This window comes from Colius striatus, chromosome 14 (genome assembly GCF_028858725.1).
Source record: "Colius striatus isolate bColStr4 chromosome 14, bColStr4.1.hap1, whole genome shotgun sequence".
Taxonomy (NCBI): Eukaryota; Metazoa; Chordata; class Aves; order Coliiformes; family Coliidae; genus Colius; species Colius striatus.
The window spans coordinates 1,624,202-1,651,197 of record NC_084772.1 but is presented as its reverse complement, the minus strand read 5'-3'; the positions used below and the strand labels follow the sequence as shown (position 1 = coordinate 1,651,197).

Here is a 26,996-nt window from a genome sequence, read left to right as displayed (position 1 = left end):
CACAGGGCTGTGTGTCTGAGCCCAGCTGAAGTGACACCGCTGGGGAAGCCAACAGGAGTAGAGGTCGATCTTTGCTGAGGTTGATGGAAAAATCTCTCTTGCTTGCTTCAAGGTCTTTGCATCTGTTTCATGCCCCAAGGAATGGAAGATGTTTGGCTTAAATGTGAAAGACCCAAGCGGCCCCAGTGCTGCTGCAAAGGGGAGAGAGGCGCTCCTGGGACTGTGCTGCCGCAGGGAGGGCAAAGCACAGGCTCCTGAGCCAAACCAGACGGCTCTTTGGCCTCTGGGCTCACAAGAAGTGGAGAAGAGACGCAGAGTTTGGTGCCTGTGCTAGAGCTGGGGCCCAAGGGAAGCCCTGGGGAGCAGAGACGGCTGCTGAGGAGGCGGCTGCATGCGGGCAGATGTGGCTGCTCTGGTACAGACCAGAGGCTCCCTGAGCCACGGAACAAGCAGAACCCACGGCGAGTTCTGCTCCGGGACACAGGAGAACCAGCTCCCCTGTGAATACTTCCACCAAACAGAACAGCTCTTGGTGCTCTCCTTTCCCACCCCGCTGCTGCAGGAGGGGGAGGCTGTGGCCGAGTGACCCCCGAGGAACGAGAGGCCCGAGGGACGCAATGAAACCCTCTCACGCTAGAAAAGAGCTGGCACTTTATTAACAGCTCGTGACTAATAAATACATTACTGACAGCCAATAAATTATGACAACAGCTAACGCTCTATTCACCCAGGGGACAGGCACTCTGGGTACAAAAGTACAGTTAATACAGTTGGGACATGCAGGAGAGACCGACTGGGGGGGAAACACGGCGACGTGGCGGCCTGAGGCGAGCCTGAGGCACAGGTGTGGCGGCAGCCCCAGTGACATGGTGGCAGCCCCAGTGACATGGCAGCAGCCCCATTGGCATGGCAGCAGCCCCAGTGACATGGTGGCAGCCCCAGTGACATGGCGGCAGCCCCAGTGGCATGGTGGCAGCCCCAGTGGCATGGTGGCAGCCCCAGTGACGTGGAGGCCTGTGGTCAGCCTGAGGCACAGGCGTGGCTGCAGCCCCAGTGATGTGGTGGCAGCCCCAGTGATGTGGTGGCAGCCCCAGTGACGTGGAGGCCTGAGGCGAGCCTGAGGCACAAATGTGGTGGCAGCCCCAGTGACACAGTGGCAGCCCCACTGACATGGCGGCCTGTGGTGAGCCTGAGGCACAGGCGTGGCGGCAGCCCCAGTGACATGGCAGCAGCCCCAGTGGCACGGTGGCAGCCCCAGTGGCACAGTGGCAGCCCCAGTGACATGGCAGCAGCCCCAGCAGCATGGCAGCAGCCCCAGTGGCACGGTGGCAGCCCCAGTGGCACAGTGGCAGCCCCAGAGACATGGCAGCAGCCCCAGTGGCACGGTGGCAGCCCCAGTGACACAGTGGCAGCCCCAGTGACACAGTGGCAGCCCCAGTGACATGGCAGCAGCCCCAGTGGCACGGTGGCAGCCCCAGAGACATGGCAGCAGCCCCAGAGACATGGCAGCAGCCCCAGTGACACAGTGACAGCCCCAGTGACATGGTGGCAGCCCCAGTGACATGGTGGCAGCCCCAGTGACATGGCAGCAGCCCCAGTGACATGGTGGCAGCCCCAGTGACATGGCGGCAGCCCCAGTGACACAGTGGCAGCCCCAGTGGCATGGTGGCAGCCCCAGCGACATGGCAGCAGCCCCAGTGACACAGTGACAGCCCCAGTGACACGGTGGCAGCCCCAGTGACACAGTGGCAGCCCCAGTGACATGGCAGCAGCCCCAGTGGCATGGTGGCAGCCCCAGCGACATGGCAGCAGCCCCAGTGACACAGTGACAGCCCCAGTGACATGGCAGCAGCCCCAGTGACACAGTGGCAGCCCCAGAGACATGGCAGCAGCCCCAGTGACACAGTGGCAGCCCCAGAGACATGGCAGCAGCCCCAGTGACACAGTGGCAGCCCCAGTGACACAGTGGCAGCCCCAGAGACATGGCAGCAGCCCCAGTGGCACGGTGGCAGCCCCAGCGACATGGCAGCCTGTGGCGAGCCTGAGGCACAGACGTGGCAGCAGCCCCAGGCACAGCCATGGCCGCTCCTCCCTTGTGCAGCTGAAGGAGGGGAGAGGAGCTGTGGGCAGAGCAGGGCTGAGGATGTGAAGTGAGGGCCTGGGGGGTTTCAGAGGGCAATGGCTGGTCTCTCAATAACCCTCTTTGCTCTGCTGTGGCAAAGCCGGTGAGACTTGGGCAGCGCCGAGTCACAAGGGCTGGCAAAGAGCCATCTGAGCCCTGGCCCTCAGCCCCTCAGCCCCACGGCTCTGGGATCCCTGCAGGGCTGGGCACTGCCCCAGCTCCCTGGGCACAGGGTGACACCCCTCTCAGGGAACAAGTCCGTCCCGAATCACATTGCTGCCACTCTGATCTCCTCAGCAGGAGGTTTAGAGCCACAGCCTGTGCTGCAGGACACTCGGGGTTTGATCTCCACATTAAACTCCAAGGTGTGGATGGCAGAGGGGCTGGGGCAGCTCCCTCCTCCTCCCCAGCTCTCTCTCCCCAGTGCCTGTGCAGAACTGAGTTGCCTTCCCTGGGACAGGGAGATGGTTTTACCCTATCTCTGCTCTCTGCTCCTCCTCCCCCTGCCTGCCAGGCTTTGGTCCTCCTCCTCTTGTCCATGCACCAGTGATGAAGGGCCGTGCTCGCTGGTGTTCACTAGCCACAGATAAAGCCCTGTCAGGCTGCTGGCTCAGACATGAGCAGCCCAGGGAGAAGCCCCTTTCCACAGCCACATTCTCAGTGTAACATCTTACTTGGGTCACATCCCTGTCTCTGCCAGCATCAATTACCTGGTGTGGTTGTGGTGGCTCAGGAATGGCAACGTACACCCAGGTCTCAGGGTGCTTTGGGAGTGGTTCTGGCTGCTCTTTCCTCCAGGGAGGTGGGGGCAAGGCCATGTCTGCTCTCCTGCGCTACCCAGGCCACCTCTGCTCTCTTTGTGTTAGTTGGGTCAGGGTGATGCTCAGCAGCACCATCTCTACCAGCCTCAAAGGCTACAGGGTCAGATTGCTCACAAGTGTTTCAGCCTCCTTGGAAATGGTTGTGGAGCTCTTGGTCACAAGCCTGGAGACAAAGCTGGCCCAGGACAAAGACACACACTGGCTAAGCTTATCCAACTGACTGTTCCCAGGAACTCAGCACCTCTCCTGGGCTCCAGGAGCAGCTTTATTTTGGCCACAAAACACTCAACACAGGGACATCATGTGTGTCCCATCCTGCCCTCCTGGAGACTGCAGCCCTGGGCTCAGGACAAAGGATGTTCCTTCCCAGACAAGCACGGGGCTGGTGCCATGGCAAGATTCAACCCTGCAGACACAGCTCAGGGTCACCCTCTCATGAATACTTCTGGTGTCCTGCAAGACAAACTCACACCTCTGGAGGAGGCAGCTCAGCACAGCCTCATCCCCTCCTGCAGGCAGGGAGATACACTCTCACACAAGGCTCCTGAGGGAGATGGAGTTGGAGGAACTTCTGGGAAGGGGGTGGTAGGAGGCCCTGCACTCCTGCCCTCTGTGAAAAGGCTCTGTCTCAGTGAAAGCTTTGCCTTCTGAAGGAAGGGGCTGCATTTAACCTGGGGGTGTTTATTGCTGGCTCCTCCACACAACCCAAGGAGCTCAGCCTGACCCTGCAGCCTCACCCAAGGCTCATTTCAGGCCCTTCCTTCTACAAGCTTCTCTATTTCACTCAAGTTGTTCAAACCAAAGAGCCAGTTCTACTTTGCTCTGCTCTCACGGCTCCACTCACCCAGCCCTCTCCTTGCTGATTGTGATTCTTTCTTTTTGCTGCTGCCTAAAGCCCATCCTGAGTTGCTAATGATGCTTCCAACACAATGCCCCTCAGCTGGTGCTGCTGAACCAGGACTCCAGGCACTAAACCACCTCCTGCACCCCACAAAGGGCCTTTTTGCCAATCCCCACATTAGCTTGGAAGGGCAGAAGGGCTGTCTATGTAGCTGTTTCAATTCTGTGCTTTCAGAATCTGTCCTCCACGCCCTGGGATGGTTTCTGACATCCCTGCTACAGGGTGGCTGCAAATGAAGCCCAGCCTGGGGCTTCTGAGGGGCTGGATTTGGAGTGTGGCGATCACAAAGCACAAGGGGCTGCTCAGGAGAGGCCCCTGGAAGGCGGCTCAAGCAGCTCAAGGTCTTTCCAGGAAACAACTGTGAGGATTGCTGGTGTTCAGAAAAATCAGTGGGCAAAAGCTTGCCTGCAGAAGGCACATCTGTCAGAAAAGGCTGGGAGGATGCAGAGAGCAGGGAGTGATGCTTTGGCAGGAGTTCTGCAGCCAACCAGCCATTGAATGCTGGGAGCATTTCACCTCCCAAACGCTGCTGCCAGTGTCAGTGATGCTGGAGTGAGGGAGGGAATGGCAGCAGCAGCAGCTCAAATCCAGCTTTACACCCACAACATGCCAAAGAGAATGAGAGAAAAGGCTGTGTGTGTGTCAGCATTTCCACCTCTTTCCCTGTGGCCAGCAGCCTGCTGGGGAAGGAGCTGGAGCTGTGCAGGGGTGGGCAGGAGGGGTTTGGTTTGGCCCAGACTGGGAGAGGGTGCCCAAATGCAGCCTGGAGTGTGGCACACACACATACACACACTGGCAGCACCAGAGACTTGGCTCCAGAGCTGGGGGTTGAGTTACTTTAAATAGTTCTTACGACTTAACTATTAAATGGTCTTAATTATTCCTGTGAGAGTGGTGCTGGGACCTCATGAAGCCCTGGCTTGGTGCTGCCTTCACTGGGAACAGCCTCTGTTACTTATTTGCTCAGATAAAATGCCACCCCAGAAAATCCCCAGAGCTCCTGTGCAGCTGATCAGAGAATCACACAGAACCCCAGAGAGCCGGGGCTGGCAGGGCCCTGCAGAGCTGCTGCAGCCCCAGCCCCTGCTCCAGCAGCTTCCCCTGGCTCAGGGGGCACAGCAACGTGTCCAGCTGGGGTTGGAAACCTCCTGAGAAGGAGCCTCCACACCCTCCCTGGGCAGCCTGGGCCAGGGCTCCCTCACCTCAGCACCAAAGGACTTGCTCCTGGTGTTTAAGTGGAGCTGTTTGTGTTCTGGCTCATGTCCATCACCCCTTGTGCTGTCCCTGGGCACCACAGAGCAAAGCCCATCCCCATCCTCCTGACACCCACCCTTGAGGCATTTCTCAGCATTGCTGAGGTGCCCCTGAGCTCAGGCTTCTCTTCCCCAGGCTCAACAGCCCCAGGGCTGCAGCCTTTCCTCCTCACACACATGTTCCAGCCCCTCAGCATCTTGCTGTCCCAGCCCTGGCCTCTCTGCAGCAGTTCCCTGTCTGTCTGGAGCTGGGGAGCCCAGCACTGGCCACAGGACTCCAGCTGAGGCCTCAGCAGGGCAGAGCAGAGGGGGAGGATAAAAATGAATGAAAAGGATGAAACTCCTGTGGCAGAGCTCAGCATAAGCCCTCCCTGACTGATGGCATGCTGGGCCCAGCAGTTCCAAACACCTGAGGTTCTGAATGTCCCTCACCTTCAGCTCCTGAGCCCTCACTGTGACACCCAGCTCATGCCTGGACGTGGCTGTTACTAGTGGGATGAGCTCCAGCAGCAGCCCCATCTCTCTGCCTCCCTCCAGCCAGTTCCCTGCCCCATTCCAGTACCATCAGCTGGTTCCTCCCAGAGACCTGGGCAGGTGCTTCCCATCAGGAATCCTTTCTTTGGAAACCCTTCCCATTGACTCTCAGAACCCTCAGCTAAACCCAACACAGGGCCTTGCCCTCAGTGATCCTTTGCTTTCTGGCTGTACAGCAGTGTGGGGTGTTAGATGGAGCTGGGAGAGGGGCTGGGATGTGGCAAACCCAGGATGTGTGGGTGAAATGTGCAGAGAGGAGCTTTGCTCTGCAGGAGCCAATGCCACCAGAGGTGCTGTAAGGCAAAGAGAAAGGTGGGGAGAGCAGGAGAGGCAGAGGTCTGGCCTCAGTGCAGAGCAGCTGTGGGTCCTCACTGGGCAATCCTAACTACAGACTTATTTAATGCTGTGGGGGGGGTACTGACACAGCTGCTCACCATGCCAGGCTGTGAGCTGGTTCCATGGGTGACAGCCCCTTTGTCCTCCTCCACAGTGCTGCTGCTCACGTCCCTGGCTGGGCTTGTGTCATGGCTGCCCCATGAGCACTGTCCCAGCCTCTGATGGGGACTCTCCTCTGGCTCTCAGGTCATATTGTGTCCTCCCTGCTGCCTCAGCCCACATCATCTTCCTTTAGCAAATTCATTCCCAAACTGACCTCCCCTGCCAGTCCTCTCCACCATACCTGCTCCCTTCCCTGCCTCCCACACACTGCTGCTCCCTGGCCTTGGGGCTGCTCCCCCACCATCTCTCCTCGACAGTAGGCAAGGTGAGAAAAGAGACATCACCCCTCTCAGGCATGGTACTGGAGACCACCTGGGACCTGGGAGAACACAGCTGGCCTTGTGGCTGGCCTGGAAAGACTCAGGTTTTTCCAGGCTCATGGACTTTGAAGAGGGGCAGGGATCAGGGCTGCATATACCTGTCCCCAGGTGCCAGGCCAAGGGAGACCTCAGAGGTGGCTGTCTCAGACCCCAAACAAGCTTTTGGGGTGACTTCCAAGGGTCCCTCTGTGGTCCCAGGGCTCACAGCCCACCTCTCACACTTCCCTCTGCCCTGATGGCATCAGCCTTGATGACAGACTGATGGCCATGTCCCCTAGCCCACACACATTTTGTCCTCCCCTCTGTGCCCTCACGTTTTGCTGTACTGGGCTCTGCCTCTTCTGCATCTTCCCCCCTGCCTCTTCCTTCCTCCCTTCTCTCTCTTCCTTGCACTTTTCCTTCCTCCTCCATCACTTGGCTCAAATCAGCTCCCTGAGCCTTCCCTCACCACTACACAGCCAGTATAAACCACTTCTTTCCCTTTAGCTACTGGAAAAGAGACACCCTGACTGCAGACACCAGAGCTGGAGCTGTCTGGAGGTGACACAGGCAGGCTTCCCTCCTCCTGCTCAGCCAGGAGGCTCAGAGAGCAAGGCCAGGTTTCTCTAGGGTATTTAGATGCTCAAGGTGGGGTAAGGAACTATGTGGCTTGCCACCCTGACACGGGGAGTCTTCCCAAAGCACTCCTTCAGCTCCTTGAAGGTGAGCCTCTGCCTACCACAAGCCAGGACTAACCATTTCTGGTGCAGCCCAGCGTTTCAGGGAGTTTAAGGAGAGGTGCTGCACGTCTGCAGGGCTGTGGGTCGTGCTGGAGTCACCCACGTTGGGAGCTGCTGTGGGAAAGGCTGCTGGTGTCCTCCCCAGCACAACCCCGGGTGCAGGGTCCCACCAGGACATCCCTCACCAGCCCACTCAGCCCAGCAGAGGCCCAAAGAAACGGGGGTTACTGAAACCACTCGGCCAGTTCCAGCACTGGTTTGGAAACGGCCAGAGGTGAAGCTGTTACTGGGAAGGATGCTTTTGGAGAAGCCTTAGCAGGGTTTGTTACTGTGTCTGAGGCACCAGCAGAACCTGACCTGGCTGTTTGAGTTGTTCAAAGAGCTGTCTGGGGCAACAGAAAGGAGAATATAGAAATCCAAGCTGTGCTGGCTGCATTTGACATGGACCCCTCTGGTTTTGGGGTAGGAACTGGAGCCTTAAGGTACCCTCAAGATCACGACGTTGCAAGGAGCGCTCCCCAAAGGAACGGTGCCTAAACAGCCAAGGGAAAGAAGCAGAACTAACACCCCTTAAGCTCAAGGGGAGGAAACAAAAGGCCACCAGGTTCAGTTCCAAACTGCACTGATCAGTGCTTTAAGGCTTTGATTCCTTTGAAACTGAAGGATTTTTGTCTTTTGGCAGCTGAAATGCACTTGGTGGGGAGAGCGCGAGCTCCCTGTGCCCCGCGAGCGAGCGGCGAGGGAAGGAGCCGCCTCCAACCCAAACGCCGCCACAGGGGGCTGGGCACCGCAGGCCTCGCTGCCAGCTGCCCTGGGACCGCAGGGAGGGGGTTACCTATGTCTTCCTCAATCATCTTCTTGAGGAGGAAACAAACAAAACCGACCAACCCAAAGCAAGGGAGAGGAGGCGCGTGTGAGGCCGGGCCGGGCCGCGGTCAGTACAGGCCGCAGCCGCGCAGGTTGTTGGCGATGATGACGTCCGTGACGGCGTCGAACACGAACTGGATGTTGTTGGTGTCGGTGGCACAGGTGATGTGTGTGTAGATCTCCTTGTTGGGGGACTTGTTCTTGCTCTCATACTGAGCCTGGATGTAGGCCACCGCCTCCGTGAAAGAGTTGGGGCCTACGAGAGAGCCAAGAGGAAAGAGAGAAGAGCAGGTTAAAGCCATCCCGGAGCCTGGAACCCGTACGGTGCCTGCAAGAGCCCCGTGGCACGGACATGGGGAGCTCGTGTGCCTCCATCTCGGGGCTGGGCACGACTACAGCCAGGGCTGCTGCTACAGCCAAGGCTGCAGCACAGCCAGAGCCGGGCACAGAGCTGGGGAAGGGGCTGGAGCACAAGGGGCTGGGGAGGGGCTGAGGGAATGGGGGTGTTGAGCCTGGAGAAGAGGAGGCTGAGGGGAGACAGGAGCCCTCTCTGACACTCCCTGCCAGGAGGCTGCAGGGAGCTGGGGGACAGGCTCTGCTCCCAAGGAACAAATGCCAAGACAAGAGGAAAGGGGCTGCAGTTGCCTTTTGCCAGGAGGAGACCTTTGTGCTCTTCCCCTTCCAATGGGGTTTCCCATCTGAGGGGCAACTGCAGGGTCTGGGGCAGTTTGGTCCCTGCTCTGTGTCACCTGCACAGGCAGCAGCTCAGAGGCAGGGTTTGGGTTGTGTGCAGCTGCTCAGCAGCCCTGCACATCCCTCAGCATTGGCCCTCAGCCCCTTCACAGCCATTGCAGGGGAGGCTGAGGCTGGAGCTGAGGCAGAGCTGTTTCCCTGAGAGGGGTGTGAGCCCTGTGCCAGGCTGCCCAGGGAGCTGGGGCAGTGCCCAGCCCTGGAGGGATCCCAAAGCCCTGGAGCTGAGGTGCTGTGGGTCAGTGCTGGGCAGGGTGAGGTGAGGGCAGGGCTGGGACTGCAGCAGCTTCAGGGGCTCTTCCAGCTGAAAGAATTCTATGAATCAGGCCTGAGATTTGGTGTGGTTGAAGGCAGCTGGTCTGGGAAGTCACTTGCACTTAGATGGATGTGCATTTGTAGTTGAAGACAGGAGCTCATGGAGGCCACGAGACAAGAATATTCCTGAAGTAAAAGCAAAATGTTCTCTGGGTGTGAGCTCTTGCACAAGGACCTGTGCAAAGAACCTGGAGACAGTTCCACGTGCTGAGCACAACCAAGAGGGTATTTTATGAAGGGGAAGTCAGCTCAAAGGCTCGAGGATTCAGATGCTGGGCTCCTTCTGGGAATGCCTAATGCCAGCTTGGTTTGGAACATGCCCTGGATTCTGCTGCAGCTTTGCTGAGTATCCCAGCTTAGTTAAAAGCATGAGTGAATTCAGGGATGGAAACAGTGCTCCAGCACACAGCCAGCAAATCTGTGGATGCAGTCTTCTGATCATCCTCTGTCAACAGAAACACTGGACATCAGAACCCTCACTTGACTAAAAGCACCTTGTGGAACCCACTTGTGATCTGACAATCCACTTGTTTGATGGGGCTTTCCCCACATGGTTCTTTCTAACTTCAGGGCAACTTTCTCATAAGGGTGCTTTCTTCCAAGGCCATGAGGGCTTCACCCTCCAAGCTGTGTGCAGCAAAGCAGGGCTGGGCAGGCTGAAGGCTCTGAGCTCTCGGTGTTAGCACGAGGAACCTTCCAGCTTCTCACGGCGTTGCTGAATGCTGGGGCTGAGATATTCTTCACCTCTGACTCAGATCCCTCTTGGGTCAGTTGAAGGACTTTCAGCCTTCAAACTTTCAGCCCTGTCAGAGGGCACAAGAGAGACAAGGTCTGTGGCTGGTCCTTGTGAGAACTCCCAGCTTCCAGAGCAGCACCTCAGAGGAATTTAGAGCATCTTTGGGGTGTTTGAGATTTGGGGAGGACTGGTTTGGTTCGCATGGCAATGAAGAAACAAAGCTATGTTTGTTTCCCTCTGTGTAGTCAGCAGAGAGCTGAGCTATGAGGGTCTGCCTCCCCCACTGGACTCCTCTCTTGGGCTGGGACAGCTTGGGAAGAGAAAGTTGTATCTAAAACGACATCCCTTCTTGCTCCTGTGTCTGCCATCAGCGACGGGTAAGAACAGTATCTCAAAGTGAGGTTACTGGGAGACTTCTTCAGTGAAGATCCACAAAACCAGCTCCAGAAAATGCCATCAGGAAGGAGTGAAAGCTGCAGGTCTGCTTCATGGAGAAGAGGGGGAAAGTAAGTGGGCATGATAAAAACCTTCCAGCACGGAGAAGCGTGGCAGCAGAGGATGGAGGTGAGCTGCTCAACAAGCCAAGCAGAAGGCCAGCAGAAGCCTAATTTACAAGCAGAAAAACCTGGAGCTGGCATTTCTGTGAGCTCTCGACTGTAAAGGCTGTGAAATGTCCATGATTAGATCTTTTTAGACCAACATGCCAGGAGGAGGTTGGCTCTGGCTGGACCCAAGCAGGCGAGGAGACGGCTGCGACGTGTCGGTAGCGACCAACGTTCGGCCCTTCCCCAGAGAGGGATCCTGCAGATGATCTGAGCTCAGATGGAGTCGTTCAGCTCCATGGCCACAGCCCACTCAGCCCAAAGCAGCACTGAGGCACTGCTTGTGCCTGCTCACAGGGGAAAACATGGAGTGCTCAGAGGTAGGAAGCTCTGGTGAATAATTTGTTAGGCATGCCCAGAAACGTGACGCTCTGGGTGCTGCCGGTTCACAGCCACGTCTCCTGACAGAGATCTGCTCCCCTGTCTGCTGGCTCAGTTCAGCTGGGTGTCTCCAGTGAGCTTCAATAATACATGATGAGAAAAGCTGAGTTTTTGTGCTGCCTGGGAATGGCAAACGAGGGTGTGTGGAGGCTGAAGCGAGACGCAGCCTGGGCACGGCTGAGGGATCCTCGGCACCAGCAGGTCAGCGGCCAGCAGAAGGGAGAGCTTCTTGGACACTGCCCTGCTCAAGAGCCTCTGCTCCTATCCCCAGGTATCACCAAGGCCTCCTACTTCCCAGCCAAGGTTGGGACATGGCTTCCTGTGGCTCTGCACTGTGGGTTACGAGGTATGGAGGACCAGCTCCTGAGCAAATCCAGCACCTTGTTTGCTATCTGTATTCGACTGGAAGCGTCTCCATGTCCAGCTGATTGATGTCAGCGAGCCCCAGAGAGAAACTGAGGAACCTCCTAAACTAACATGACCAAAATGTACAGCTTGAGCAGCCAAGCTCTGGGACCTGCTGTCTGCACTGAGCTCCTGGGTGCCTGGCAGTGCAGGAGGCTGTGGCTGTGGGGTTGATCTCTTCTTCCAAGTAAGAAGTGTCAAGAGGAAATGGGCTCAAGTTGCCCCAGGGGAGGTTGAGGTTGGAGCTGAGGCAGAACTGTTTCCCTGAGAGGGGTGTGAGCCCCTGTGCCAGGCTGCCCAGGGAGCTGGGGCAGTGCCCAGCCCTGGAGGGATCCCAAAGCCCTGGAGCTGAGGTGCTGAGGCTGTGGGTCAGTGCTGGGCTGGGCAGGGAGAGGACAGGGCTGGGACTGCAGCAGCTTACAGGGGCTTTGCCAACCCAAATGATTGTGTGACTCTATGACAGCCTAAAATCCCCATGCACTGGTCTCCCAAAGACTGGTTAGCCATTTGCAATAGCCAAGCTCACTGCACCTTTCTGAGACCTGCAAGAGGGTTGATGCTCGTGAGAGATGCTGAGAACCAGGGTTTAGGGAGCCTGTTGCCAGCCCCACACCTCCAGCTGCTGGCACAGCATTGAAACTGCCTGTGGGACAGGGATCAAACACCCTGCTTAGTGGTGCTGGCAAAGAACTTGGCCCCAGGGTAGGGCCAGCAAGATGCTGAGGGGCTGGAACATGTGTGTGAGGAGGAAAGGCTGCAGCCCTGGGGCTGTTGAGCCTGGGGAAGAGAAGCCTGAGCTCAGGGGCACCTCAGCAATGCTGAGAAATGCCTCAAGGATGGGTGCCAGGAGGATGGGGATGGGCTTTGCTCTGTGGTGCCCAGGGACAGGACAAGGGGGAACGGGCACAGGCTGCAACACAAACAGTTCCCCTGGCCCAGGAGGAGCAAGTGCTTTGGTGCTGAGGTGAGGGAGCCCTGGCCCAGGCTGCCCAGGGAGGGTGTGGAGGCTCCTGCTCAGGAGGTTTCCAACCCCAGCTGGACACGTTGCTGTGCCCCCTGAGCCAGGGGAAGCTGCTGGAGCAGGGGCTGGGGCTGGATGAACTCTGCAGGGCCCTTCCAGCCCCAGCATTTGGGGATCTACCCAGCTGGGAAACGCTCCCTCATCCCTTCACTGCTCACCCCTGTGTAGGCAGCTTTCTCATTACCTGTATACTCAGGAAAGCAGATAGTCAGTGGAGATTTCTTAATTTTCTCCTCAAATATGTCCTTCTTGTTTAGGAAGAGGATGATAGATGTGTCTGTGAACCACTTGTTGTTGCAGATGCTGTCAAAAAGCTTCAGCGACTCGTGCATGCGGTTCTGCAACAGAAAGGAGAGACGCCATCAGGCCAAAGGCACCCACTTGGGGCCATTCAACACTGAGGGAGCTCTACAACAACGAAACCAAGGTGGAAAACAACACCAAAACAAAAGAAAAGCTATGATATACATAAGAACTTTATGTATACATCCAGCTGAACAGAGAGGTACACAGATGCGGGCCCTACGGCACGTGACGCACGCAGCAACCCACGGGCAGGTCGCTGCACGGAGCCGCCCGGATTTCACCCAGCGATGACTGACAGGAGCCCAGCTCACAGGACTGCTCATGCACCATGCATGGATGGGGAGCTACAGTTGCCCTTGGCTCAGATTCACATCCCAGTGCATCTCATGCAGGGGGGGTTTTGTTTTGCCTCTAGGCAGTTGTCACTAGGGTTCGTTTTGCTTTGGTCGCTTTGTGGAGCGCGGGTGGCACACAACTGGATGGGCACATTAACCAAGGACTGGCTCATCCTTGAATTAATCTAGAGTTGGAAGCAGACACCAAGGTGACATAATTTTGGAGGTGACCTTGCCGTGACCTTTGCCTGGGTGTGTTACTCGGGTTAGTGTTGTCAGGCTTTGCCTTCTCTTTAATGGATTACTTTCTTTTTGCAGCTCTCTCGGGAAGGGGCTCAACAGAAAGTGGCTGGAAGTGGAGTGAAAAAGGCAGAGGGAACAGTAGGAAAAGGAAAAACACAGTGGGGAAAGGCATGTAAGAAGCAGCAGAGTGGAAGCCAGGCAGCTGCCACTGCTGTTAGCTCACGCCTCGGGAACAGCACTGGCGGAGCACACCCACAGCCAGGAGCCAGCTCCGTGGTTAGAGGCCGTGCAAAAACCCACCCAGAGGTGGAAAAGGAGAGAGGGGAGAGCCATGAGAAAGCCCCAGAGCTGTCAGAGAGAACCCCACGTGGCACTAACGGCGGTGGAAAGCGCTCACGGCAAAGTCACCCCAGTGTCATGTTCCCTCCTGCTTCCAACTCCCAGCGGCTCGGGGCTGTTCGCTCGGGCTGCCTTTGCTTGCGTTCATGTGGTTCTCGGTTCGAGAGAAGCTTCATACCTGCCGACTTTTGCTTGGCGTCTCAAATGCTCATTTGGGGGCCTTTGTTTGGCTAGGGAAGGTGAGGCGGCCGAGGCGGGGCTGCGCAGGTGCCGAGGCTGGCGGCGTCGGGCACACGAGGCCGGTGGCGGCGCCGTCTCTCCGCCGGGAGCCGGGCAGCGCGGCGAGGACGAAGCACCCCCGAGAAGTCAGGGAGTTACCCAGCGGCGTGGTACGGGCCGGGCCGGCTCCTCGGCGCTTCCCGGCGGGGGCTCCTGGGTGGGCGCAGGGCGGCCTCCTCCACCCCCCGCTCCGAGGCTGGGCGATTCGGTGCGGCAGGCGGCTGGGGGCTCTCAGCCCTCTCCTGCTCTGCTGCTGGAGCCCGGCGCTTCGTCCCTTTGCGCTGATGGAGCGCTGAGCCCGGGGTGAGCGTGGCCGCGGGAGTCCCGCCACAGCCCGGCGTGGCAGCCGCTGCCCCAGCGCGGCGCTCAGCCCCGGAGCACCGGCCGCACGGGGAGGACGCGGCCACGGACGGACACAAAGGCGCGTTTGCTTCGCGGCTCTCGGCTGCAAGGTGTCGCTTATGTGCATCATCCCGTGCCTGGGGCTGGTTTGTTTTGCTGCCCCGTTTCGTACTGGGTGGTGTGGCTGCCCTGGAGCAAAGCTCCTCTTTGCTATGAACCCGTGTACCAACATTGTACCCGGGTAGAAACCTGCAAAGGAGATCCTTTGGCTACCCAAAGCCTTTGGGAGGAGACAAGAAAGTGGAGGGAGGTCAGGGCAACGGAGAGCAAACACAATCAGCTGTGTATTTTTAAGCAGGGACCCTCACAGGACGTTTTGAATGACAATTTTAACACCCTTGGTGATTTAAAGCAGAACGTGGAGAAGCCCCAGAGTGCTGCTCGTGGCTTAAGCCAACACCTCGCCCCCAGCAGCCACGTCCACGTCACCCCACGGCAGCACCGGGCTGAGAAACAGAAGCTGAGGGCCTCTCCTAAGCTGGGCTTCACCATGAGGTGGAGCTGACCTTCCTACAGTAGCAAGCCTGTGTAAGCACCCAGCACAAGTCCACTGGTGTCTCTGACAGTGTGAGGAGTTTGCATTAATGGCTGTTAGGAGACGAGAGTGTTGCCCAAGAGCGACTCAGCATCGAGCCACGACCAGACGTACACACAGCACCAACCAGGACACCCCTGTAGAAAGGGAGAGTGACACAAACAACCCTCTACATCCCTCCAGACTCCAGAAACAAATGCTGAAGCTCCCCAAAGCTGCCTGAGCTGGCTTTTCTCATCTCTACCCGTCCATTTGTTTCCCCAGCTCTGCCCCTGTTAACCTGAGCAAATACAACCACTGCCCAGACCTGGGAAAGGTTCTGGTCTTCAAATCCACCTTTTCCTTCCCCATGGCTAAAGAGAAGGAGTTATTCACCAGCAAGGACCCCCTGTCTCTGCGTGGCCGAAGCACAGAGCGATCTCGGGGGGAGCAGGTACAGATGCTCCCGTTACTGTACCTGGGGAGCTTGAGTCGTGCCGTCACGCCCCAGGAGGGCTCTCATGCACAGACACAAGCTGCCCTGGTGCTGGCTGCCACCAGAATGCCTTGCTGCCACCCTTTCCTTTCCCTTGCCACTGTTATTCCTTCAACAGATGGTTGTAGGAGACCTCCAATGTCTCACACAGGGACACAGGGCTGAGGAGGCCTCCCTGGCCATCACATGCAAAGGACAGGCGGGTGCCGAAGGAGGGAAGAAACTAAAGCCTCCAAATAACCCCCCTCCCCGCAACAAATCCACAGTGAAGGACCCTGTAGTGCCTCACAGCTCTCCCAGGGCTCCCCATGCTGCTGTGGCAGGGCAGAGCTGCCTGCTCAGGTGGGACACACTCGCCACACACGTTACATCACCTCCTTTTGGCCCCATTGTGCTGCTGGTTCCTACTTAGTGTTGGGGCTAACACAAAGTGCTCTCGACCCTCTGACTTCTTAAAGTCACTTCCTAGGTTTAAAATCAGTGTGTTGAAAACTTTACACCTGCAAACAGTTTCTATTCCAACAAGGAAAGCAGCCCCACCAGCCCCCTCACAGGAGAACAGTCGCCAGCCCACACGATTTGAAAGTCCAGTTAAGACACTGCCCAGGCAGAAACACACCCCAAACCCCATCCTCTTTTCACCAGAGGAGACCCAGTTCTTTCTGCAACACCCAGTCCATTCAATCTTTGTTTCCCTTGGTGATTAAGTGATAACAATAATCTGAGCCAGAAGGACACTGATGGTTACCTTAAGCACAGAAACTCCCTCTCCCCCTCCTGCTTCTACTTCCCAAGCCACTTCCCTTTGCTTTGTCACTCCTGAGGCAATTTCTGAGTGCTGCAATTCAATTTTCCTTGCCCAGTGAGAGCAGAGAGAGCACAGTAACCAGGTCAGGCAGGGAAATGTGAACCACCCAGCCAACACTAATGCAGAGCAAGGGTCAGCACGGCGTGCCCTCAACCCCTCCCATGCTCAGCAGTGGGCACACAAACAACACTTGAGTGTCTTGGCTAGATATGGATGACCTAAATATGTTAGTTTCAGAGGCAGCAGCGTGCAGCATGAACATCTCCTTCTCTTGCCATGGCTCCTTTGAGTTTGTGAGGAATCATAGGATCATTTTGGTTGGAAAGGATCCAGACCCACTGGAGCTGTGCTGCTTTGAAATGACACTTGTGAGGGGAGCTAACGTGCTCAAACAGAAGCAGCCTTCCTCATGAGGAGTGAGGGCTTTCCTCTGTGCCACACCTCATGTGATGTGGCTGCAACTCAAAGGTCCCAAGAGAAGAGATGATGACAGATCTTCATCCCCTCGTGCAAACGCAGCTGATGGCTCTGGGCTCAGTGCTGACCCTGCAGGGGGAGCTGAGAGACACCTCTGAGCCTCATCCAGGTGTAAATGGTGTTGAAGGTCTGTGAGGTCACACTCAGCAGTTGTGGGATCATAGAGTCAGGGAGTTGTTTGGGCTGGAAAAGCCCCTGAAGCTGCTGCAGTCCCAGCCCTGCCCTCCCCCTGCCCAGCCCAGCACTGACCCACAGCCCTCAGCACCTCAGCTCCAGGGCTTTGGGATCCCTCCAGGGCTGGGGGCTCCCTCTCAGGGAAACAAAGCAAAGAGGGCAGTGTCAGCCCCTGTGACAGGCCTCATACCACCACTGTCAGCTCTTCAGTTCCTTTAGGAACTCCATTTAGAAGGAACAATGCAGACCAACTGCTGTTAACCACCTTGTCCAGTTTTACCCATTCCCACCACTGCTGTCCCTCTCTCCTCCCACATTCCAGATCTGAGGCTCTTCCTCCTGTAACCTCAGCTTATGAAACACAAAGTGACCAAAGACACAACAGCACAGAGCTGTGAGGTCAGGTGAAGCAGGACATTCCCCCTGGGATGACTCCAGCAGATGCAGGGCAGGTGTGATGCCTTGAAGGCAGCATCTCCTATGCCAGATGGGATGGACAGGGGCTGCAGTTTTGCTTTGTGAGCTCTTGCTGGGGGCTGTAGCTCTGATTTCCCGGAGGGTTTGCTCCTCTCCCTGGTTTAAGTCTGCCAGGAGTGGCATAAGAAGGTGTTTGGATGCAGTGGAAGAGGCTGGATTGATCCCATGCCTATGGTCTTTATGGGCATAAGGGCCCTGGAAAGCACAGAATCACTTTGGTTGGAAAAGACCTTGAAGATCATCGAGTCCAACCACAGATACAGATGCAGAAAGTCCTCTGTGTTTTACTCCTGTCTCTCTGATCCAGACATGAAGAAGCATTTGCTTTCCTCCACTCCTGCCACGGTGCTCTTTGTGGCTGTGAACTGGAGAGAAAAGACATCCCTTCTCAAACACTCCCTGCCCTCAGGGGGGGCTGGCTTTGCACACAACAGCCTGTTTTCAGCTGCTGCAGGAGGACTGGTGCTCAGCAGAAACAAAGAATGCAGCAAGCCACAAAAACCCTTCTCTACAAGTGCAGAGCTGCACTTTGATTTTAGGGGGCAGGGACAGGTCAGGAGGGTATCTCACCCAGCCTCGTTTGAGGCTCTTTGCTCAGTCTTGTTTGAAATGACCCACAGGAAACCTGTTGTGAGCTTTAACCAGCAAGACAAGCTGATTCCACAAGGACACCGAGCCCAAAGCCCTCACTGGCTTCACCTTAACCATAGTTCCACCTGCCTCAAGTGTGGTTTGACTCAGAGAAGTGCAAGAAGCCCCTGCAAATCCTGTGGCTGCAGGCAGCAGCAGACTGAATGCACGAGGCAAAGCTCTTCTCCCCATGCACCCAGCTTTGCAGGGGCCTTTTTTTGGGCACCTGAGATGCAGGAGGTCCTTTTGCCCCTCCATGCCAGCAATGAAAGCTCTGCAAGTCTTCTCATACTCACAGAGATATCTGTACAGCCCCCAAAACCTTCAGTGGCTTAATATAGCTGGAAGTGCCTGAGATGTAGTAGATGTTTCTATAGAGAATGAAGATGGAGGAACAGCTCTCACTCTCTCTCTCACTCTCTCAGCTGCCTCCTCGTTGTGTTTTCTAAGTGAGAAGCAATAAAAGCTGATTTACGTCATTAAAGCCAGCAGATGTGAGGGATGCAGACAGACAGCACTTCAGCTGGCTGAGGAGAGGCTGCTCCTGGCCTTTTTGGAGAGGAACCCTGTTAGCAGGGAGGAGACTGGGTGCCTCAGGGGGCCAGCTGGGCCAGAGGCTGTGGGTGTCGTGGTTTCCACCTGCCATTTGTGCTGGGGGTACAGGCAAGATGAGACACTCACTTTTTCCTGCTTGTCTGGCTGAGCTTTGTTGATCTGGCTGAGCTTTGGGGGGGTCCCAAGGGGGCCCTGACAAATCCTTTCCCCATTTACACTCTGTGTGTGAAGGAGCAGCAGCTGCCTCTGGCCTCCTGTGCTCAGCATCCCCAGAAACGTTTTGTGTGGAGGGATTGAAACAGCAAGCAAATGCCAGAGCAGTGCCCAGCTGCTCTCCTGATGCAGAAGGGAGCCACAGAAATCCCAGTTTCCACAGCAGGGCACATGAGGGGGGAGGCTGAGCTGGCACTGGGGATGGGCAGCTGCTGCCAGAGCTCAGCATCCCCAGGAGAGATGCTGCAACCTCCACCTCAGAGTTGCTGGGTGAGGGCTGATGCTGTCAAGCTGCCATTGGCATTCAGGCCCTTCCCTTTTGTGCTCTGTGGCTCTGAAGCACAGGCCCTGGCTCGTGCAGACTGGCACCTGTATGAAAGGCTGCCTTTGGCCTCACAGCTCAGGTGTCACAGCCCTTGTTATCCCAGTGGAGCACCTTTGTGCTCAGATCACAGCTTTTCTGTGCCTGCCCTGTCCCTGCACGTCCTCCTTTCTCCCCTGGGTGTGTTTCCCCTGCCCAGCTGCAGAGCTCTGTGCCATTGAGCTAATGGCTGGGTTTGCAAGTCACATCAGGAGATTTTGTTTCCTTCCCAGTAAATCCTACAGGACTGAGAGTCCTTGAGCATGTCAGGGCCAGGGTCAGAGGGAGTCGACAACTCGATTAGGAGGGGACATGGGAGGGTGTAGGGTGTCTCAGTCTGGAGGGACATAGTTGTGACGTCAATCCCACTCTGAATTCTGGCACCAAGGCAGCCCAAACAAACGGGTGACTTCATCAAACAGTTTGCCAGAGCTCATAAACCTGTCTGGAAGAGGCCAGAAACCACAGCCCAGTCTCTTTGGGAAGAGACAACTGCTACCTAACAGCAACCTGCAACTCCTTCCCCACCAACAGCTCCCTGCAAGCCTGGCATCTTTACCAGCAGAGGAATAAAGAGCCTCAGAGGGCTGGCAGGAGCGTGCTGCTGCAGCCTGTGCACAGATGAAACCATTACCAGTTGTCTTTAGTCCCAAAAACATGTGTGTGTGTGGATGAATGGCCAGAATCCAGCCACGAGGCTTCCTGCAGCCTTTCAGTGCATGTCACTCACTTGTATTAATTGCACTCTGGTACCAGGGACTGTGCAGCTCCTCTCTGGCTTTATTTCCAGATGGCATTTTGAGCTTAATGTCACAGTGGGAAGTCATCAAAGCTCTCCTAGAGCAAATTACCTGAGGAAGGCAACAGTTCCAGTCTCACTCAGGAAAAGGAGTCTCTGTGCCCTGAAGCAGCAGGTTGTGCTGCTGCCCTGAGCCTGCCTTGGGCGTGTGTGGCCCCTGCCCCATGGCACCACCGCTTCCCTCATGCTTGCTTTGAAAGCCCCCCCAGCTGCTGCCTCCTCCTTCTGGCCAGAAGGTCCCCTTGAAACACACAGGTCAGCTACAGCAGAGCAACTGAGCAGCACGACCCCAGGCTGCGGGGCAGCATTACCTGGGCACACAGACGTGGCTTCGGAGCGCGTGGAGCAGCCCAAACCTCCCCAAGGATTTCAGAGGCAAAGGCCGTTCCTGTCCCAGCCCAGCCAGCTCTGGGCCATCTCTGAGGAGCCTGCAGCTTCCACAGCACCCCTGAGGCAGCGTGGGGGCTCCAGGGCCCGCTCAGACTCACCGTGGTCTCGTCTTCGTGCAGCACCTGGTCGTAGCCGCTCAGCGCGACGCAGAAGATGATGGCTGTGACGTCCTCGAAGCAGTGGATCCACTTCTTGCGTTCTGACCGCTGGCCCCCCACATCAAAGAGCCTGTGGCACAAGAGAGGCCTGTCAGTGCCTGCTCTGCCTCACTTGGGAGGAAGACATCAGCATTCTTGGCCTTTCCTGACCGTATGGTGCCTGGAAGGCTCCAGACACAAAGCAACAGATGGTAGAAGCGCAGTATGGTGGCGTGGGAAGGGCCCTGCAGAGCTCATCCAGCCCCTGCTCAAGCAGCTTCCCCTGGCTCAGGGGGCAGCACCAGAGCAGGGCACACAGGCACTCAGCCAGCTGGGCAAGTCTCCTCATCTGCCTGTAGCTCCTCTCTTAACTGCTTTGTTTTGGAGCAGATTGCAGGATTCTGAGTCACTCAGTTTAGGGGCTCTGGGAAGTGAAGCCCAACTCCACTCACTGCTGAGAGCAAACTGCACAAGAGCTGCCCTTTCCCAAACACAGGGAGAGGAGCCCATTGAGCTGAGGCTGTGCAAGGCCTGAGCTCCCTAAGGCCCACACACTGAAAGGAGGGAGTTAAACACACAGAACCCCAGAATGCTGAGGGCTGGAAGGGACCTGGGAAGCTCATCCAGTGCAACCCCCCTGCCAGAGCAGCAGCACCAGAGCAGGGCACACAGGCACTCAGCCAGCTGGGCAAGTCTCCTCCTTTGCTGTTGCCAACAGCATGTGGGAGCAGCACAGTGGATGCCAGAGCCACTGCATGGAGAAGGGACTGTTGTCCAAGTTGACCAGAAGAGACCCAGGGCAGCAGCCTACATGCTGCACATGGACAGAGACCCTCCCTGGGCACTGCTGCCACAGCAGCCTCCTGCCAGGACTGTGCTGCCCATGCCAAAGGCTCTGCTGGCTGAATGGAGACGTGGAGCTGAGGCTGCAAGCAGTGGCAAAAGCTGGATGCCTGTGGCAAAGCTTGCACAGGCACACATTCATGTCTGTTGAGGTTAATGGCAGGAGAATGCCAGAAGCCCAGCATGGTGGGGTGGGAAGGGCCCTGCAGAGCTGCTGCAGCCCCAGCCCCTGCTCCAGCAGCTGCCCCTGGCTCAGGGGCACAGGAACGTGTCCAGCTGGGGTTGGAAACCTCCTGAGAAGGAGCCTCCACACCCTCCCTGGGCAGCCTGGGCCAGGGCTCCCTCACCTCAGCACCAAAGGGGCTTCCCCTTGTGTTTCAGTGGGACTTTTTGTCTTCCAGCTTGTGCCTGTTACCCCTTGTCCCAGTTTGGGATGTGGGGATCTGTGGCAGAGCCTCAGCAGCACGATGGGTCCCAACGAGTCTGCAGGGGTGGAGACCGTGGGCTCTGGAGTTTTACCTGCTCTGAACACTGTGTCTACAGCTTTGTGTCTTCACACTCTCTCTTCTCTGCTGGTTGGCACCACGAGGGTCAATGGCCAGCAATGACCACACACAACTGACCCACTTCTCAGAAAGGATTTGGCCAAATACCAGGGAATCCCAGCATGGAGGGGGTTGGGAGGGACCTTTGCAGACCATCCAGCCCAACCCCAAAGCTGCTCCACCCAGAAAGGTTTTACCTTTATGAGCTTGATTGGACTTGGGGCCAATCTCTTATCTCACCTCCCAACAAAGCAGCGTTGTTTGGGCTGGAAGAAGGTTCCATGACCCCTTATCTCCAAGGCAGTGATGTCAAGACAGGATCACCCAGCACTACATATCGTTGCCCCCCCTAAAGCCACCACATCATCTGCAGCAGGAGCCAGCTGCGTTTCAACCAGCAGCATCACCATCTCTCCTTTGGGAGAGAAGGGGAAGCCCATGACTGAAAATCATCCCATCTGTGTAGCTTCAGACTGACCTGAAGTGGAGGTTTTTGAATGTGAAGTGGGTTTCTACGATGCCAGTTGTTTTGACCCTGGTCCGGAGGATGTCCTGCTCCGTGGGCTGGTAGTCTGCAGCTCCAATCCGATCTAGGCTGTCTAGGTAGCTGGGAGAGAAGGGAAAGGAAACAGGTACCACACATTAATCTTGGTCCATCTCCCCTCTGATCTCTTCCCACATCATTTTTCATACAAAAGGAAAAACAACCTCAGTAATCATCTGGTTCTGGGGCAAAAGGAGTGTTCAGAAACCCCAGGAACCCGAGACACGCCTGATAGTGAGCTGAGAGCTTGTGCTGATGGCAGTCTGGGCAAACACAGCTTTCAGGGTACTGGCTGGTTGTCTTCCCTGAGGGCCACAGGTCCTGACTGAGCCATTGTGCTGGATTCTGGAAACACAAGAGGCTGTTCTGCAAGGCTTTATTCGCAGGAGAGGTGGGAGTGTATGGGTCTGGCTCCCAGAACAGACAGGTCAAGGCACATAGAATAGCATCATGCAATCACAGAATGGTGGGGTTGGAAGGGACCTCCAGAGCTCATCCAGTCCAACCCCCTGCAGAAGCAGCTCCCACCTAGATCAGGTCACACAGGAACGTGTCCAGGTGGGTCTTGAAGCCCTCCAAGGAAGGAGCCTCCACACCCTCCCTGGGCAGCCTGGGCCAGGGCTCCCTCACTCAAACACTGAAACACTTGTGTTCCAGCTTCATCCCATCAGCCCTTGTCCTGTTGCTGGCTACTATAGAAATAAGGGATGTCCCAACCTCCTGACACCCACCCTTTAGATATTTATAAATGTTAATAAGCTCCCCCCTCAGTCTCCTCTTCTCCAGACTGAACAGCCCCAGGTCCCACAGCCTTTCCTCAGCAGGAAGATGCTCCAGTCCCCTGATCATCTTGGTGGCCCTGCACTGGCCTCTCTCCAGCAGTTCCCTGTCCCTCTTGAGCTGAGGAGCCCAGAACTGGACACAGGACTCCAGATGAGGCCTCAGCAGGGCAGAGCAGAGGGGGAGCAGAACCTCCCTTGACCTGCTGCCCCACACTCTGCTTGATGCCCCCAGGCTGCCATTGGCCTTCTTGCTGGCTCATATTTAGCTTATTATCAACCAGCACTCCCAGGTCTCTCTCTGCAGAGCTGCTCTCCAGCAGCCCACCCCCAGCCTGTCCTGGTGCAGGGGGTTGTTCCTTCCCAGCTGCAGGACTCTGCCCTTGTCCTTGTTGAACCTCAGGAGGTTCCTCTCTGCCCAACTCTCCAGCCGGTCGAGATCCCGCTGAATGGCAGCAGAGCCTCTGGGGAATCAGCCAGTGCTCCCAGTTTGGTGCCAGCAGGGAACTTGCTGAGGGTCCCTCTGTCCCCTCACCCAGGTGGTTGATGAAGATGTTGAACCAGACTGGCCCCAGAACCCATCCCTGTGGAACTCCACTGGCCACAGGCTTCACACTGGACTCTGTGCCATTGATCACCCCCCTCTGGGCTCTGTCATTCAGCAGCTCTCCATCCACCTCACCTCCACTCCCACCTATGGGAGATGTTCCTGCCTCTGCTGGAGAGGGGGCAGGAGACGGGGCAGTTTGCTTGGGCAAGGTGCCTCCACTTCAGTCCTTTCAAAGGGAAGAGATGAATGAGCCTGAGGGAGTCACAGCTCCAGTGTGAAACCCAGCAGGGCTGGCACTGGGAGACGCCTGGCCAAAGCCCAGGGGCCCCTAGGCAGTGACAGGCTGGGAGTTGGGGGTTTCTGGGGGGGAAGGGGGGAGATTTCAGCTTTCTAAAACACTTGGGTAGCCTCAAAATCCACGATGACAGGCAATGGCTGCACAGGCTGAAGGCTGGGGCTGTCTTTGGGCTTGCAGAGGAACCCAACAGCTGTGCCCATGCAGCCACAGTCCATTCACTCACATTCAAGATGTTTCTCTCAAAGACAACTCAGCCCAATTACATATAATTTCCTAAGAAAAGAGCAGTTTGGGTTACAATTCAATCTGAATTACAAACACAGAGCTGCAGCACACAGCAAAGTCCTTCCCACCACTGCTGAGCTGCACAAAGACACCACAGCTCCTCTTCAACAGGGTTTGAGGTGCAGTTCCAGGGATTAAACACCCACCTCTAGCCCCAGCAGCCCCAGTCTAAAGCACATGAGATGCTTTCCAAACACTGTGCATAGACTAGAGCAGCTCTGTGCATGAGCCCTTTGCTCTCTGTGCCTGGATGTCACCCAAAGAGCTGGTGGGCTGGGAGGTGACGTGCTGGGGCAGCATGGGAGAGCACCTTCAGGGCTCAGCCAGAGGATGGCAGCTTTGCCCCATGAAGCTTGCAGAGAAACGAGGGTAGTAAGAGGAGCTGTGGGACTGTAGGGAAGGAAGGGAGAGTATTGTCTCTGATATGGATTTACTGCTGAGTGTGAGAAGGTGTGAACTGGAACCATTCACACAGAGAGCCACGATGAGAATCAGAGAAGCCCAGCATGGTGGGGTGTGCAGGGCCCTGCAGAGCTGCTGCAGCCCCAGCCCCTGCTCCAGCAGCTTCCCCTGGCTCAGGGGGCACAGCAACGTGTCCAGCTGGGGTTGGAAACCTCCTGAGAAGGAGCCTCCACACCCTCCCTGGGCAGCCTGGACCAGGGCTCCCTCACCTCAGCACCAAAGGACTTGCTCCTCCTGGGCCAGGGGAACTGTTTGTGCTCCAGCCTGTGCCCGTTCCCCCTTGTGCTGTCCCTGGGCACCACAGAGCAAAGCCCATCCCCATCCTCCTGACACCCAGCCTTGAGGCATTTCTCAGCATTGCTGAGGTGCCCCTGAGCTCAGGCTTCTCTTCCCCAGGCTCAACAGCCCCAGGGCTGCAGCCTTTCCTCCTCACACACATGTTCCAGCCCCTCAGCATCTTGGTGTCCCTGCCCCGGCCTCTCTGCAGCAGTTCCCTGTCCCTCTGGAGCTGGGGAGCCCAGAACTGGCCACAGGATTCCAGATGAGGGCTCAGCAGGGCAGAGCAGAGGGGCAGCACAACCTCCCTCACCCTGCTGCCCACACTCTTGATGCCCCCAGGCTGCCATTGGCTTCTTGCACGTTGCTGCTCATGGTTAGTTTGTTCTCCCCCAGCACTGCCAGGTCCCTGTCCCAGAGCTGCTCCCCAGCAGGTCACCCCCAGCCTGTGCTGCTGCAGGTTGTTCCTCCCCAGCTGCAGGACTCTGCATGTGCCTTTACTCAACCTCAGGAGGTTCCTGTGTGCCCAAACAATGGCCAAGATTGACTTTCTCATTCAGTGTAGCTAAATGTGACAGAGTGTAGGTTGAACCCTGATGTGTGACCCCACACCCCAGCTGGCCAGGGAGCACCCTGCCCCATGGGCCTTGCCAAAGCACATCCCACTGCTGCCCTGTCCTGCTGCTGCAGATGCTCTCCCTGCTGCATCAGAAAGCTGGCAAAGCCTTGCCACTTGTGTCCTGGAGGGAGAGCCCTGAGCCAGCCCTGGGCCCCTGCACTCTGCTACCTGAGAAAGGTCATTGCCACTGGCTTTCTGCCTCTCCCAGAGCCTGGCAGCACAGAGACCCTGCAAAGCCTCTCCCCCCCCCCCAGCACTTCATGGGCACCCCTTGCAGTTATTGTGACGAGCTGCAGGACCCATGTCACCCAGAGGAAGGTCTCAGCCAAAGCAGCCTTATCTGTGTCCTGCCCTTTCCCAAGCATTTGGAGCTGCTGTGGTTTGGTGACAGATGCTCCTGCAACAGCCTTATGATGGGCCCTGGGGGGGTGGATGGGGCTCGGTTTGAAATCAGATCCTCCCCCATGGCTCATCTGCTCACCACTGCTGCCAGCTCCTGCTGCTGAAGAGACAGCTGCATTCCTCCACAGGTCCCTGCAGACCAAGGCAGCTCTGCAGGGCTGGTGCTGTGACCCAGGCTCAACTCTGTCCTCAGCAACAACACACTCCAAGGTATAAAGCAGGTATAGGAGAGGGGAGGATTCTCTCTTCCCCTTGCAGCTCTTGGCAGTGCCCTGAAGACCTTCATCCCTTTCTCCTTCTTCATTTTCTGTATCTGCCTGTGGTTCATCTCTCTCCAGTTTCATGCTCCCTGTTAATGATCCCTTAGCCCACTCTCTCCTTCCTGACAGCATCCACCTTCCAGTCCCAGCTGGGATGTCTCCAGAGGAACCTCAGCTTGGGGGTCTCACAGCTCCCCAGTGCTTCACTGGTGCTGTGACAGGGGAACACTCAGTACCCCCAGCACCCAGCCTGTCCTGGCTTCAGGTGAGCTGAGCTTTGTGACCCAGTGCCTCAGGGTCACTCCCATGCTAATGCATGGGCACCCCAGCTCCCCTTACACCCTCTGCCTTTCTGTTACCTCCCCTCCTAGTGCTGGTCCATCATTCTCCACGTGTTTCTCACTGACTTGAATTCTTTCAGTTGCCTGGCTCTGTTTCCCATCTGTTCCTGGTACACAGTGAGGGTCAGTCATCCATTCACATGGAAGCACACAACATTTGCAGTGCTGCTTTGGAGCTGCATTCCAAAGCTGTTTACTCCTCTGCTGCCCTGCCCTGGAACCTCTCCCATCTCAGGCTGCAGCAGATGTTCTGTCTCTGGACTTGGTTGCACCTGAGCAGGACCCTGTCAGTGTGTGCACCCCCTGCAGCTTGGCCAGAGGAGTGTGGCATGGCACAGCTGCCACATCAACACAGAATCATGTTGGTTGGAAAAGCCCCTGAAGCTGCTGCAGTCCCAGCCCTGGCCTCACCCTGCCCAGCCCAGCACTGACCCACAGCCCTCAGCACCTCAGCTCCAGGGCTTTGGGATCCCTCCAGGGCTGGGCACTGCCCCAGCTCCCTGGGCAGCCTGGCACAGGGGCTCACACCCCTCTCAGGGAAACAGCTCTGCCTCAGCTCCAAGCTCAGCCTCCCCTGCAATGGCTGTGAAGGGGCTGAGGGCCAATGCTGAG

The 26,996-nt window shown here is 56.9% G+C and overlaps 1 protein-coding gene across 1 annotated transcript in view; it reads right to left on the bottom strand.

The window, feature by feature from the left end:
• Positions 1–5,336: 5,336 nt before the first annotated feature.
• GNAO1 (G protein subunit alpha o1) overlaps positions 5,337–26,996 on the bottom strand; it is a 142,860-nt gene continuing 121,200 nt past the window's right edge. Inside the window, exons 5-8 of the mRNA XM_062007512.1 lie at positions 22,047–22,175; positions 20,142–20,271; positions 12,430–12,583; positions 5,337–8,291 (exon numbers count right to left, since the gene is read on the bottom strand). Of these exons, the coding sequence (XP_061863496.1) occupies positions 8,104–8,291; positions 12,430–12,583; positions 20,142–20,271; positions 22,047–22,175 (601 nt within the window). The 3' untranslated portion in view covers positions 5,337–8,103. The remainder of the gene's footprint in view (positions 8,292–12,429; positions 12,584–20,141; positions 20,272–22,046; positions 22,176–26,996) is intronic.